Source organism: Salmo salar, chromosome 11 (genome assembly GCF_965601325.2).
Source record: "Salmo salar chromosome 11, fSalSal1, whole genome shotgun sequence".
NCBI lineage: Eukaryota > Metazoa > Chordata > Actinopteri > Salmoniformes > Salmonidae > Salmo > Salmo salar.
Genome location: NC_138301.1, coordinates 21262174 through 21277710, shown reverse-complemented (window position 1 = coordinate 21277710; position 15537 = coordinate 21262174). Strand labels below are relative to the sequence as shown.

General features: G+C 44.1%; 1 protein-coding gene across 2 annotated transcripts in view; it reads right to left on the bottom strand.

The window, feature by feature from the left end:
• Nucleotides 1-561: 561 nt before the first annotated feature.
• LOC106562209 (unconventional myosin-Ie) overlaps nt 562-15537 on the bottom strand; it is a 57936-nt gene continuing 42960 nt past the window's right edge. The window contains exons 16-29 of one of the 2 annotated variants that reach the window (XM_045689161.2): nt 14249-14330; nt 13731-13837; nt 12959-13057; nt 9144-9288; nt 6742-6856; nt 6396-6565; nt 6150-6295; nt 4449-4595; nt 4066-4223; nt 3866-3955; nt 3544-3757; nt 3283-3318; nt 1900-2069; nt 562-1770 (exon numbers count right to left, since the gene is read on the bottom strand). In XM_045689161.2, the coding sequence (XP_045545117.1) occupies nt 1694-1770; nt 1900-2069; nt 3283-3318; nt 3544-3757; nt 3866-3955; nt 4066-4223; nt 4449-4595; nt 6150-6295; nt 6396-6565; nt 6742-6856; nt 9144-9288; nt 12959-13057; nt 13731-13837; nt 14249-14330 (1756 nt within the window). In that variant the 3' untranslated portion in view covers nt 562-1693. The remainder of the gene's footprint in view (nt 1771-1899; nt 2070-3282; nt 3319-3543; nt 3758-3865; nt 3956-4065; nt 4224-4448; nt 4596-6149; nt 6296-6395; nt 6566-6741; nt 6857-9143; nt 9289-12958; nt 13058-13730; nt 13838-14248; nt 14331-15537) is intronic. The other variant, XM_045689162.2, reaches the window with a different exon arrangement.

The following is a 15537-nucleotide window of genomic DNA, read 5'->3' as shown; positions in this document are numbered from 1 at the left end:
GCAATTATTTTCTAAGTTTTAGTTGAAAATGGTCATTAAAAGCCACAGCCGGTGGTTTCAATTTTATTCTTGAAGGGTAAAACGCCACCTGTAGTCAAAGTACCAAGTCTTATTCAACAAACCTACAGAAGTATGACTAGAACATAACTAATAGTTTGTTCCAATATGGGCCTGCCACTTTACATCAACTCTTAAGTTTAGTACAGCATAATGAAGGTCATTAGTATGAACAGCTTCTAATGTAGCGTAGTCCCAGATCTGTTTGCATGTACAGTCTTACCGACACAGCTATGGTAATTAGTAGGGAAAGGAGTGTTCTGACCAGCTAGGGCAGAACAGGAGGCCAGTTAGCGCATTGAAACTACATTAGTACATGCTTGACTGTTTATTCCACAGTTCAATCCAGTGCTGAAGATGTGATTGGTAAATGCTCAATCGGGATTTACCTTATTTCAGAGCGTCAATGGATTGAGTCCAGACCTAAATGATTTGATGCATAAAGTGAGCGATATTGAAAAACTGTGGAAACCAGGAAGAAAAGATCATTCAGTGCCATAAGTGTGTGGTCAGTGGAATTTTTACTTTCACCTGAAAGAATAAATGCCATTCACTGTCTAATGACCCATACTGTGCACTTAAAGCTACATGGAATGGAAAGCAGAGCACTGAATAAAAATTAAATCCTGCAGTGAAACACTTAATTTAAATTGTAACAAAGAATATTGACTTAATTCCTAAATGTCAAGAGATGCGCATACAGGCGTTTTAGATCCATGTAAACAAATGATCTTCCAGTAACTAGGCCCATCACTAGTTTGGCAATCTTTCAAAACATCCAAGGATTACTAGCTGTGGCAGTAGTTACCGGTCTGTCCAAGTTAGTACCTGTAGCTACTGATAAAGTGCTTATAAACCAGACAATACACAGAGTACAGTACAGTGTGGTCCTAGAGTTATCACTTGGATTTTGGAAATAAGAGCAGGGGGATTCCTGAAGACATTTTCCTTTTCCCGAAAGTGATTGCATCCGTTTAGTTGACCAATAAGAATTGGTTATCAAACACATTCGATCACTTTTCCTAGGGAAATGCATTGCCGAAGTTTATAAAATCACAGTGCAATGAACTATATAAATGTCCATAAAGTAAAAATGTGTCTACATAGATTTCTATAGCCAATACCATCTAAATTCATTTTAGCAGCACAAATCCCCATTAAACTGAAACAGAGACAGTGGCTTCTTGGAAACAACCCCGAATTCATGTTAAAACCCTTTCATTTCCAAAATGAGAAATTTGAAAAATGTAATTGCAACCTGGTTCCACATATTATGCATCCAAAATATCACCATAAAACCATAGCGAAGTGAAAAAGGAAGGGAGAATGTAGAAAGCTATATAAATACAATAAATAGTTTTGTTCAGTGCTCACAGGGATTGAGTAGCGATTTGCCCCCGGACAAAAAAGTATTGTCCTCAGATCCCCATAAAAATAGAACTTCATTGCAAGCCTGATGCTCCTCTTGTCTGTCCAGAATAACGCTACAATGCAGGAGTGGAGAAAATGTCAGTTTCTCTCTTCTCGGTCTCACAAAATCTCTGTTTTGTTTAGTAGCTCTATCTCCACCCTCTGGTCTGTAGAGGTGTGTACTTCTCTTCTGGTGATTGACAGTCAGCTGTTCTTCATGCAGCTCCTAGATCTTGCTGACGTAGTTGTTGGGGAACAGGCCTTGCTTTGCCCGTAGCCTCCCCGTCCACCAGCCAGAAGCATCTGATCAAGAAAGAAGACTTAGTTTACAGTGGGACTAAAGTGTTACGTTTTGTGCACCCCGCACCAAACGAAATCCAATAATTTTCCCTTTGTGCGATGACGGTATGATTTCTGCCTCCTGTATATTACCTTCCTTGATGATGTCGATGACGTCGTCTGCATTGAAGCTGAGCTCATCTGTGTCCTGAGCATCATAGGCATAAAGGGCTTTGCACTGGGGCACCTGGGGCTTGGGTTTGGGGGCAGGTTTGGGTCGCCCCCCTCCTGGGGGTGGTCTACTGACTGACTGTCTTTGGACACTGAGGAATAAAGAGAAAGACAACAGGAGCGAGCCTTAGTTATCAAAGAAAATAGTCTCCTATCCTTCATTAGTGTGACACTATTCTACTGGCCGACTAGAACACTAGTCAGTCATTAGGAAAGCTTTTGATTATTGTGTGGCTTTAGCAAAGGATGTTAAGTTATTGATATTGGGATGAAAGAACATACCATGTGAGTTTGTGTGGTAGTTAGTATTGGTTTGTGCTTACTCCATTGTTTCTTTCAAAGACACCTGACTAAATAGAAGTTGATATGCACAGTTCTACCACAAGATGGCGAGCCATCCCATAGATTTGTCTCAGTACAACACTATTGATCCCAGTGTTTTACCCAGAAGGCTCAGACTTTTCTGTTTCCATCTAAGCAGGCCGGCACCCATGGCTCCGGTGGACCTGCTCTGCATTGGAGCCAAGGCAAGGCCCTGGGTACTTTTCAGCTGGTACATAACAATGGCTAACAGTGAACTTTAACGCCTTCTCGCAGAGGTGGTTGATTATGCGCACCACAAGTCTTTAGTGTCACAATAACAACATTAGAGCTTACATTAGCATAACACACTGGTAACCCCATGGTGTGGGGGTAAGTCTCATGGTATTATGGGGTGTAAAACACTGGAAAGTAGTTTGTAAATACAATGAATTAACTTGAAGGCTAGAGATGAAAAATACACACACAACCCCTTCACGAAGTCAACCAATAACCAAACTATCACACCAAATTAATCACCAATAAAAAAAGTTATATCTTGCTTCCCCAAGATTTGTATCCAGGATATCTCAAAACCATTGAGACGTACCCAATCAAGGTTTTCCGTGTTAGCTGACACCAGACCCAATTCTGGGAGAAAAAAGTAAGCCCAGTAATTTGCAAGCAGTGGGATCTAGCGATATTATATGAGAATAGATTCCATATCAGGAATCCATATCATGCCTTTGAAGGTATAATTCTGGAGCAAAATTACTCTTCAACAACAGAATGATTGATAGCATGTTACTGGGCTCAGACTTTGTTCTGTAGTTTCGTCCAATCAGATGATAGGTTTTGCCTTCTTCTGATTCAACATCAGCTGTTAGAGATGTCTACAAGCAAGAAGGAGAGCATCTAGCTACAGGAGAGATACACATCATGCCAGTGAGCTGCGCCTGGCTTGGCCAAGGCCTGAACCAACACACCGCAAACACTCAGACTCACATTCCTCCATTCGAAGCTGTCCGGGCGCCTCCGTTACTATAAAGGAATACATCATCCAAGTTACAGCAGGACACGTGTGTGTGTGTGTGTGTGTGTGGGCTCACACACAAACAGCACTGCACCATGTTTCACACCATACTCATCCTCAGTATTTACATGTTTATGTAAGAGCAAATGTACCTGTATAGTAAGTCATTATAGTTATCAGTTCTAAGGGCTCTGTATTGGGAGGTAATCAGGGTTATTGCTGCCAGTACTCACCCTGCCGCCCCCTGGTCAGGGACCTTCAGACAATCCAGGTTTGGCTGGTTGGGCTTAGGATGGCTGCTGCCTCTCTCCTTCAGAATGACGTTGTTTGGCAGGAAGGGGCGGGACCCATTGCCTGTTGACGGAAGCCTCTGATTGGAATACTGTGAGGCGTTCCTCTGATTGGCTATGTGGTTGGTGTTTTTCGGACCACCATTCTGATGGGCAACTGTGACAAAGAGGAAGATGGTTGTCATCAAGTGGAAACAGCTAACTGTTGCTAACTGCTTTATTATGTACAGGGGTGAGGGCCTACATCATCTAATGATTATTCTACCTGGAGGCCCAGGGGCAGCCCGTGTGGGAGTGTTCTGATGGGTTCTGGACACGTTGGAGCGACTCTGAGTGAAGCTTTTCTTGGTGGGACCTACAAAGGGGACTAAGTCAGTAAACAGCATGTTTCAGACAACACTAAGAAAACATGTCTATTGAATCCTGATGTGAAGGGATGGTACACACTACTCCTGTAATACTCACGTGTGTTCTTGGGCAGCCCGGCTCCAATGCTGACCTGCAGCGTCTTACTGGAGGGCTTTGTGACAGCCACGTCCCCCTGGCCCTGGACAAACATCACCTGCCTGGAGCCGCCTCCACTCAGGAAACCCCAGTTCTCCTTCTTCAGCTTCAGCTCCAGTCTGAGAGACAGAGCAAAGAGATCTCCCTTACAACCACTGACTCAAACCATACACTGGAAACTGCCAGAGAAATGTCATCCGTTATCTCAGTACCAAATCAAATGCAGTATTTCCAGAACTACCCTAGAGTATTGTAAATCATGTTGACCAAAGCTTTGTCTACATCCGCTCCACCGATATATAACACTGTCTGTTTAAATGCATGTTTGTGTTTACAGCACGTACGTGGTGCCAAACTTGAGCGGCAGCTTCCTCTGGGTCCTCTCCTCAAACCTGCGGGCCAGCAGGCTGATGAACTCGGTCTTAAAGGTGCACTCCAGCAGGCTGTCATACTCCTGCTCATGCAGGATCAGCAGGTCGTCCTGCATCGTGCTGAGGGACAGGGACAGACCAATCAGTTGGGACTGGGGAGAAACTTTGTGACATGCACTGTAATGTGACAGATATGAATAAAGTTTGAGTTGAAGTTTGAACTGATATGTTGGAGGAGAGTGATTGTGAATTCGACATTCGATTCTATCGTCAGAACACAGATTCTATCTTCAGGTAAATATAGTACATTTGCATGTAAAAAGCACAGATTAATTATTTTATTTTACCAGGCAGGTCAATTAAGAACAAATTATTTACGATGCCAGCCATTTGTTTTGTTGAAGTCACCAGTAAAGACGAATAATACTGACAGCATCAGCCCAGAGGTCAGGTTAGCTAAATTATTACGACCCGCATTACTTCATGACCCACTAATCTTGACATTTGCATATAACCAGCGAGAGACAAAGCAGCAGGTAACTAAGGAGAGAGGGAAACCTGTTCCTGCAACTCACACAGCGATGCACTGTTTCCCCCCCAATGAACTTCTCCAATGAGCTTTTTACAATGCCTGCTTTCCCTCCCAGCACCACCTGGTTCATATTACCCACAACCCCACAATCACCCACACAGACTCAAAAGCCTCTACAAAGTCTTCTATAATGTCCCCACCAAAAACAAAGCCCCATGTGCAACATTCAACAAGCTATATGATCATACAAGTCCCATAGTTACACTCATAATCTAGTTGAGTGTTAAACACAGCTTTGACCAGTCAAGTTTTTTTTTCCTTTTTCCCCCCTCGCTGGTTTATTGCAAATGTCGAGCTTAGTGGGTCACAGAGTAATGTGGGTCGTAATAATTGACTTGACCTGACCTCTGGGCTGATGCTGTCAGTATTATTCGTCTTTACTGGTGACTTCAACAAAACAAATGGCCGTCATTGTAAATAAGAATTTGTTCTTAATTGACCTGCCTGGTAAAATAAAGGTAGAATAAAATAATTACTCTGAAGCGTACTTTGTAGTTGTGTTGAGAACATGTATTCATATAGCCTTTACACACCCACACACACAGGAGCAGACATATACAAGAGGTTTGAATCTATTCCATGTTTGTAATACCCCATGTGTGACATGTAAAGGAACATGGGGACTTGAGTGATCGTACATCCAGACTTTGTAGCTTTTACATTTCTGCAGATAGCTGTAGCTTAACATGGTGGGTTTCTGTGAGCTGACAGAACAATCTCATGTGTAATGGGGGGCTGATTCCTGAGCTGTTTATCAACTTTCCTATTGAGACCCAGTGAATAGTATCTTTTGTACTTGAAAATACCGAAACCCGGATACCATGAATGTACAACCGTTTGGATGACGTCACTGACAAGACCAATAGTCTCTATGTACAGTACATTGTGCAACTATCTATTTGTGACCGCTGGTGAAAACTGTTACACTTTAACTAGCTGACTATGCGAGGCCTTGAGTCTGCTGGTCCTGTGTGTTCTTACTGCCTAAGGGGAATAAACACTAAACAGTCAGTATGGGGCTAAGCAGACCCTGCCAGCCGCTCCTGGAGCTCAGGACCTGGGTCATAATATCTGGGTCTTACCTGAGAGACACAGCCAGGATCTTCTCCACATCAATCCGCCTCTTCAGCACCTCGGTCACCTGACCTTTCTCAGGGCCCTGCTTCACTTTTTCTCTCCCAATCAGGTACATACACTTCGGGGTCAGGATCAAGTCTCTCTTAATGCCCTGGAAACACATAGGGACAGAGAGGAGACAAATGGTCATTGGACTAACAATATCAGAAACAAACAAACAAACAGAGAATTCTGCTGTTCAAGACACCTACTTTGAAGCGACGGTCGTATTTTGTGACTTTGTCAGCGAAGTCAATCTTTTCCCTCTTGGCCAGGAACTGTCGTAGCTCAGGCCTGTCGTCCATACCGAGGTAGTCCCCCACAAAGTTCCTGTTGAGGCTGTGTCTCCTCCTCTCCTTCCTGTTCACCAGCAGGTCAGAGGCTGGGGATGGACACACGGGGACAGGCAGTCAGACAAGAATGCATACATACAGTCTCAATTCAGTTCATTTTTAGAAGCATTAGACCAGAACCTTGACACTGTTTAAAATCTAAGTTTGAATATTAGTCATGATGATTAGACTAGTTTGTTTTTTTCAAAACGTGATTGTCACTCACCTTCCTCCCTCATCTGAACGTACTTCTTGCGGGCCACATACTTGCGCCAGGCTTTCTGGATGGCCCTGGCGTGGCTGTCAAACTTACGTTCCCTCGTCTCCTCCAACAGGAAGAGCTGTAGAAAGAGGCACAGATATGAAAACATTTATACCTGAACAACCTGTGACAGCAAAACATACTGGGCATACCTCATATATTAGTAGACACACCCAAATACAATGACAGGGATGACTGAACAGACATACTGTTAATGCCTGAAGAAATCTGAATATACAAACACAATTTCAAGTTGTCAGGTTTTTTCAGATTCCTATGAGTATATAATAGCATAACACTATAATGTTCTCTCCAAAGCGAAAACACTTTGACTAAATGGGTTTTGGATAGATAAGCCATCCATTGAAAGGAGCCTTGCCTAATACACTATTTTGTCCAGACCCATATACAGTAGTAACAGTGCTATGGGTGGGTGGGCCATCAAGTCCTAAACCCACCCTGGCTCTGCTCCCTCCCTCTCATTTCCTGATGGCTCCCCAGACACCCAGCATCAAATCTCCCCCTGCCCTGTCCCAGACTAAACATCATGCCCACTCACACGCGCCCAATGCAGCCCTGGCACTGCCCCACCCCTGGCACAGGCCACACAGGCTCGGTCTTGTCCTATCAATTTACCCTATAGTTACTAAACAAATTCAAACTAGATCCGAATGTCAAATCAAATCTAAGTTTATTGGTCACATGCACACGGTCCAGTGAAATGCCTGCTTGTTAACACTCCTCAACAATGCAGTAAAATAACAATAACAATCAAAAATTGTATAAGAGTAATAAAAACAAGTATGAGTAGTATGTTCATAATAGAATATAAAGTATGATTGATTTATACAAATAAAGATTGCTTTATACATGTAAAACAAAAAAGGGAAAAAAACAATAGTGAGGATAAAAATGACTATGAAAGGAAGGAGATGACTGTTAAAGAGAATGTGGAGCCAGTGTTTAACCTGGGCTGGGAGTGTGCTTAAGCCATCCAGACCTTTAACTCTGAGCAGCACCTGACAGTGTGACACCTCTGACAGTGTCTCACAGGGTTATCCATTAGCACCTTGTGAGACAGTCTACTCTGAAGAGAGAGAGTGATTCTACTCTTGGCCTGGACTCAAACTATGTCATCTAATTGTATGAAGAGAAAAAAAATGCTTTAGCCATGAACTAATGACTTTGTGTCAGCGTCTTATCAGAGGGAGGTTTGTTTTGAGAAGCCTGGCAGCTGGGTAATCGCAGGGTCCGCCCCTGTGTGATATTTGTGTTTCATAAGCACACCTCAGTAGGGCAATGAGGGGGGAGGGGGAACTTGGCAGTCTGCTGCTGAAATCACACAAGGCCTGATTCAGGACTATGTAATGTAATGTAATGTAATGTATCTTCACGCATGTGTGTACAGATGTCAATAAGTGATCTCAAGGGCTAGCCACAATCACAGCTTTCATTGTAGCAGTGGGAAAAAGTGCAGTTACGGTGGAAAAAACACCCTCCAATGTCCCACCACCTCCTTGACCACAGACTCGCACTTGTGTATGAGTTCCAGTGTAGTGTTGACTCAACAGCTCTGACGTGGACACCAGAGCTGTGTCTAACCCGCTCCTTCCTGCTCCCCAATCACAGATATACTGACATGTTCCTGCATACTACTACCTTTTATGGTGTTCAGTCTAAAAACTCTTGAGTCTTGGATTTCTCTCCCTGACAACAGAATTATTGCATGCCAACGCACATGTCAACAACACCATGGCAGCCTGTAGCCTATGAGAGGTCTAATTCTACACCGGTTCTAACCTATTAGAAGAAAGTTAGGTAGGTGGTATTTTCATTGGACGAAGGCAGGTTGGTGGTACAGTTTCATGGAATGGGTTACTTGAATGGGTATACTTACTGGAAGAGGCCAGTTTACAGTACATATTCACTGTACATATTCCCTGTATGTTGGCAGGTCAGAGAGGAGTGGTTTAACTGTATGTAGGCAGGTCAGAGAGAGGAGTAATCTAACTGCATGTAGGCAGGTCAGAGAGAGAAGTAATTAACTGCATGTAGGCAGGTCAGAGAGAGGAGTGGTTTAACTGTATGTAGGCAGGTCAGAGAGGAGTCGTTTAACTATATGTAGGCAGGTCAGAGAGAGGAGTAATCTAACTGCATGTAGGCAGGTCAGAGAGAGGAATGGTTTAACTGTATGTAGGCAGGTCAGAGAGAGGAGTAATCTAACTGCATGTAGGCAGGTCAGAGAGAGGAGTGGTTTAACTATATGTAGGCAGGTCAGAGAGAGGAGTAATCTAACTGCATGTAGGCAGGTCAGAGAGAGGAGTGGTTTAACTGTATGTAGGCAGGTCAGAGAGGGGTGGTCTTACAGACTCTGGTGCTTTGATGAAGACCTTTGTGCATCCAAGCTGGAACTGGTCCTGGTCCATGTTGACTGCACGTAGAAGATGAAGAACACCCTGTTTCTCATCTCCACGCCATGTAGGCCACGACTCCTTAGTCAGGATGGCATACCTGAGGAACATAATGAGGGAGAGAGAGATAATTAGATGAAGAGAAAGATTGAGAGAAAAATCCACAACTAAACCCTCATTTTGAAAATTTGGACGTTGTTGTTGCAGCATTTGCGAGAGATTAAGCGTATACTATTGCTATCCTTGTCCTATATGATGCAAGGGAGAAGAAAGAGGCCTGGGGCGCATTAAGAAAATACATTCACCACACCACAAGTCTAACAATACAGTAACCAAACTCTAAACTCAGCAGTGCTTTTTCACGATGACTCTTACACAGTATGTGTATAAATCCGACAACAGAAGCCCTGAGTTCTCCCTGTGTTCTATAGCAGTGGTTCTCATCAGCAGGCTCAGCACACCCCACAGCCTGTTCCTTCGAACCTGCCAACACTAACATTAGCAAAGTGAGCACTTCCCGACTGCCTCCAAATGCCGACCCTGTGTCCTTTTCCTGAGAGAGATGAGAGAGAGACCGCCCTACACTATGCTGCTGACTGGGATAGGGGCATACAAAACCAACCTCTGTCCTTATTCTGGGAGGGCAGGGCAGATAGTGTCACACGAAAAAGACTCATACAGTTGAAGTCGGAAGTTAACATACACCTTAGCCAAAGACATTTAAACTCAGTTTTTCACAATCCCTGACATTTAATCATAGTAAAAATTCCCTGTCTTAGGTCAGTTAGGATCACCACTTTATTTTAAGAATGTGAAATGTCAGAATAATAGTAGAGAGAATGATTTATTTCAGCGTTTATTTCTTTCATGACATTCCCAGTGGGTCAGACGATTCCTCCTGACAGAGCTGGTGTAACCGAGTCAGGTTTGTACTCTAATACCTTGACTTTATTGTCCTTAAGCCATTTTGCCACAAAGTATGCTTGGGGTCATTGTCCATTTGGAAGACCCATTTGCGACCAAGCTTTAACTTCCTGGCTGATGTCTTGAGATGTTGCTTCAAAATCTCCACATCATTTTCCTTCCTCATGATGCCATCTATTTTGTGAAGTGCACCAGTCCCTCCTGCATCAAAGCACTCACACAACATGATGCTGCCACCCCTGTGCTTCACGGTTGGGATGGTGTTCTTCGGCTTGCACGCCTCCCCCTTTTTCCTTCAAACATAACGATGGTCATTATGGCCAAACAGTTCTGTTTTTGTTTCATCAGACCAGAGGACATTTCTCCAAATAGTACGATCTTTGTCCTCATGTGCAGTTGCAAACTGTAGTCTGGCTTTTTTATGGCGGTTTTGGAGCAGTGGCTTCTTCCTTGCTGAGCGGCCTTTCAGGTTATGTCGATATAGGACTCGTTTTACTGTTGATATAGATACTTTTGTACCCGTTTCCTCCAGCATCTTCACAAGGTCCTTTGCTGCTGTTTTGGGATTGATTTGCACTTTTCGCACCAAAGTACGTTCATCTTTAGGAGACAGAATGCGTCTTCTTCCTGAGCGGTATGACGGCTGCGTGGTCCCATGGTGTTTATATTTGTGTACAATTGTTTGTACAGATGAACATGGTACCTTCAGGCATTTGGAAATGGCTCTCAAGGATGAACCATACTTCTGGAGATCAAAAAAAAATAATTCTGAAGCCTTGGCTGATTTCTTTTGATTTTCCCATGATGTCAAACAAAGAGGCACTGAGTTTGAAGGTAGGCCTTAAAATACATCCACAGGTACACCTCCAATTGACTCAAATGATGTCAATTAGCCCATCAGAAGCTTCGAAAGCCATGACAATTTCTGGAATTTTCCAAGCTGTTTAAAGGCACAGTCAACTTAGTGTATGTAAACTTCTGACGCACTGGAATTGTGATTCAGTGAATTATAAGTGAAATAATCTGTCTGTAAACAATTGTTGGAAAAATTACTTGTCATGCACAAAGTAGATGTCCTAACTGACTTGCCAAAACTATAGTTTGTTAACAAGAAATTTCTGGAGTGGTTGAAAAACGAGTTTTAAATGACTCCAACCTAAGTGCATGTAAACTTCCGACTTCAACTGTACATTTAAACTCAGCAGAAAAAGAAACGTCCTCTCACTGTCAACTGCGTTTATTTTCAACAAACTTAACATGTGTAAATATTTGTATGAACATAAGATTCAACAACCGAGACATAAACTGAACAAGTTCCACAGACATGTGACTAACAGAATATGAATAATGTGTCCCTGAACAAAGGGGGGGGGGATCAAAATCTAAAGTAACAGTCAGTATCTGGTGTTGCCATCAGCTGCATTAAGTACTGCAGTGCATCTCCTTCTCATGGGCTGCACCAGATTTGCCAGTTCTTGCTGTGAGATGTTACCCCACTCCACCAAGGCACCTGCAAGTTCCTGGACATTTCTGGGGGGGGGGGGGGGGGGGCTCTTCGTGAGATCCGGGCTCTTCGCTGGCCATGGCAGAACACTGACATTCCTGTCTTGCAGAAAATCACGCACAGAACGAGCAGTGGCATTGTCATGCTGGAGGGTCATGTAAGGATGAGTCTGCAGGAAGGGTACCACATGAGGGAGGAGGAGGTCTTCCCTGTAACGCACAGCGTTGAGATTGCTTGCAATGACAACAAGCTCAGTCCGATGATGCTGTGACACACCGACCCAGACCATGACGGACCCTCCACCTCCAAATCGATCCCGCTCCAGAGTACAGGCCTCAGTGTAACGCTCATTCCTTCGACGATAAACGCGAATCCGACCATCACCCCTGGAGAGACAAAATCGCAACTCATCAGTCGAGAGTACTTAATGACAGTCCTGTCTGGTCCAGCGACGGTGGGTTTGTGCCCATAGGCGACGTTGTTGCCAGTGATTTCTGGTGAGGACTTGCCTTACAACAGGCCTACAAGCCCTCAGTCCAGCCTCTCTCAGCCTTTTGCGGACAGTCTGAGCACTGATGGAGGGATTGTGCGTTCCTGGTGTAACTCAGGCAGTTGTTGTTGCCATCCTGTACCTGTCCCGCAGGTGTGATGTTCAGATGTGCAGGTGTTGTTACACGTGGTCTGCCACTGCGAGGACAGTCAGCTGTCCATCCTGTCTCCCTGTAGCGCTGTCTTAGGCGTCTCACAGTACATCTGCAGTCCTCATGCCTCCTTGCAGCATGCCTAAGGCAAGTTCACGCAGATGAGCAGGGACCCTGGTCATCTTTCTTTTGGTGTTTTTCAGAGTCAGTAGAAAGGCCTCTTTAGTGCCCTAAGTTTTCATTACTGTGACCTTAATTGCCTACCGTCTGTAAGCTGTTAGTGTCTTAGCGACCGTTCCACAGGTGCATGTTCATTAATTGTTTATGGTTCATTGAACAAGCATGCGAAACAGTGTTTAAACCCTTTACAATGAAGATCTGTGAAGTTATTTGGATTTTTACAAATAATCTTTGAAAGACAGGGTCCTGACAAAGGGACGTTTCTTTTTTTGTTGAGTATATATATTCTTAGTTTCATTCCTTTACTTAGATTTGTGTGTATTGGGTATATGTTATGGAATTGTTAGATATTACTTTCTAGATATTGCTGCACTGTCGAAACTAGAAGCACAAGCATTTCGCTACACCTGCAGTAACATCTGCTAAACACGTGTATGTGACCATTAAAATTAGATTTACACTGAAAGTGTAGAATTCATTCATTCCTTTATGCCACTCTCCCCCATAAGGAAAGGCCTTACCTGTTGAGGAACTTCCTGAAGACTCTGCGGTAGGCATAGCCAGCACGCCTCACCCTGATGTTCTCCTTCAGGCCCAGGTACTCCACTTGGTGCTTTACCCTGAAGAAAGAAGAGAGGGGAATACAGGGTCAGTCTGGCTGGGATGTATGAAGAAGGTTGGTCAGATGCTTCAACCAACCCTTCACCACAAAGATATAGCAGTGAAGACGTTCATCTGTCAGCATCTACCTACCTCCATTTCTAAGATAAATCTAAATAGATCAATTCTATTTTATGTTGAACCTAACGGTGGGGCTATAACATAATTGATATGTTCCAACACTAAGGATACTGTAAGGAACTAAAGAATGCACCCAGGCTTCCTGTGAAAACAGCAGTTCTGGTGGTAATTAGGCCAGCCCGACCTGAGCCTGAGCCCAGCTCACTGCTGCTCACAACAGGAAGACCATTAGGCCCCAACAACACAGCACCCTGCATCAGTACATCTCGTACCCAGCCAGGGAAGAAAGAGCGGGAAGGAAAAACAGAGGGAGTCAGAGTAAGAGTGTCTCAGAGACTTCCTCCATCACACAGTCTTAAAGAGGCCAGAACAGGGAAATACAATACCAGTGAGTGATTCAACAAGCAGACCTAACAACATTGAGTGTGAGTAATGTGATATCCTGCTCAATATCAATTGACAATCTCCAAAACAGACTGTAAATTATTTCACACACATCTCAAAGACTATGTGTTTTGCAGTTCCCTGACATTTCAGTGTTCAGACACTCACCGGCTCTCCTCCCAGTCCTTGGGCTTCTTGGTCTCGTTGGGTTTGATGCAGCGGATGTAGTGAGGGGTGCACTTCATCAGCGTCTGGACCAGGTCATTCGCTTGTTTCTGAACGGAGAAGTAGGAGGAAGAAGAGGAGGAGGGAGAGGATGAAGAATAGTTTGTGGTTAAAACATATAAACTGTATCGACATGTTGTTGCTGAATAACTGTTTGTACTCCAAGCTGTAGTGTTCAGGGACACAGCACTGACGCGACTGATTACAAGGTGGTATCTTTGTGCTTGAGAGATACTGATGGGTGTTAGAGGACATGGCACCACGTCCCTGATTAAAACTGTCATCACTGGAACACAGAGACGACACTAAAACAACACTGGAGTGAATGAGCTTTTCATCTGAATGCTCTGGATTTGCACCTGACAGAGAGTGATAAGGTCAGGTAGGCGCGTGGCCCATAGATACACCCATGTCACTGATGTACGGCGTACAAACACACGTCTCACAGCAGCTCAACACACCTTGATTTTACTGCCCGCTGTCGTCGGCCGGCCTTTCTTTTCGGCGTTGAGGTTATCTGGAAACAGGGCCCTGATGAAAGCTCTGTAGAGGAGAACCAGGTGTAATAAGGACTGATGGACAACGTATATAGAAGACCAGGCTAAGACTGTTCTCCACTTGAGTTTTCTTAGAAGCAGCAAACTCAGGTCTGTGGAATCTCTGAGCTGGCTGCCAGTGGCTCAGCTCACATTGTTGTTTAGCTTCAGGGAACTGAGCTGAAGTTTGAATAACTGTGGTTTTTAGCTGCTCTCCTGCCAAACTGTGACTTTCACTTCCTCGAAATGTGCATTTTTATTGCACTGTGACTGGAAAGTTATACCAGCAAATATGGTATTTTCTTTATACTCATTCCTTTTAATCATGCTACAGTCAGAATGTCCTCACTCACAACATGGTCTCTAAACCCATGATGGATGTGTGCTGGTCAGAATGTAGCACATAGTTGCCAGGATTCCAGAACCTCTCAATAGTTCTGATCTCAACCTTTCTGTTTATCACTTGAAGTGCTCAAAGTGCTTATTTTGCAGTCCTCAAATAAACCCGTTGTAAATAACAACTAACAAAGTTTCAAGTTCAAGAAATCTACTGCTTAAGGAATTATTTATTTGTTGTTGACAAACATATTAGTCATGTAAAACAAATACAGGGACTGTCAGGACACAGAATGTGCAAACGTTTACACATGAGAGCTACCATCTTTCCCTGCATGAGTATTTGTCTGGTCTTAAACTTTTTAATCTAGGCCATGTGGACATAAGGGAGGATCAGTGGACTTTGTGTGTGCAGATGGACCAGCAGCACGCTAACAATGTCCAGCTGACTATAATGATATTTTCTTTCTTCTCTGAGCAGACCTGCTGCGCTAAGGAATGAGGCTCCTTTCCCTCCACACATTTGCGTCTGTGTGTGTGTGTGTGGGGAGTGGGGGTTGGGGTCTGAATGGGGTTTTGGGGTCTTGGCATGGCCCACCCTGCAGGCTACACACAAAAGGGCTTTAGAGGCTGTGATGGCTGTTTGCACAGATGGCCACTGGCGGCTCAAAGGAGGCCCAGGAACGCACAAGACGGTCAGGGGAGTCTACTCCTCAATGTAGCTCCCTAGGGAGACAGTGAGACACTCGCCAGACCTTAGAAGTCCTGAGCAAACCCCCAAGAGAGGGGAGAGCACCTCCAGCCCTGCACACTCCTATTGAACTGCCTTTTCCAGCTACACTAGTAATCTGCAAGTCTCAGATGCATCCATTCATATA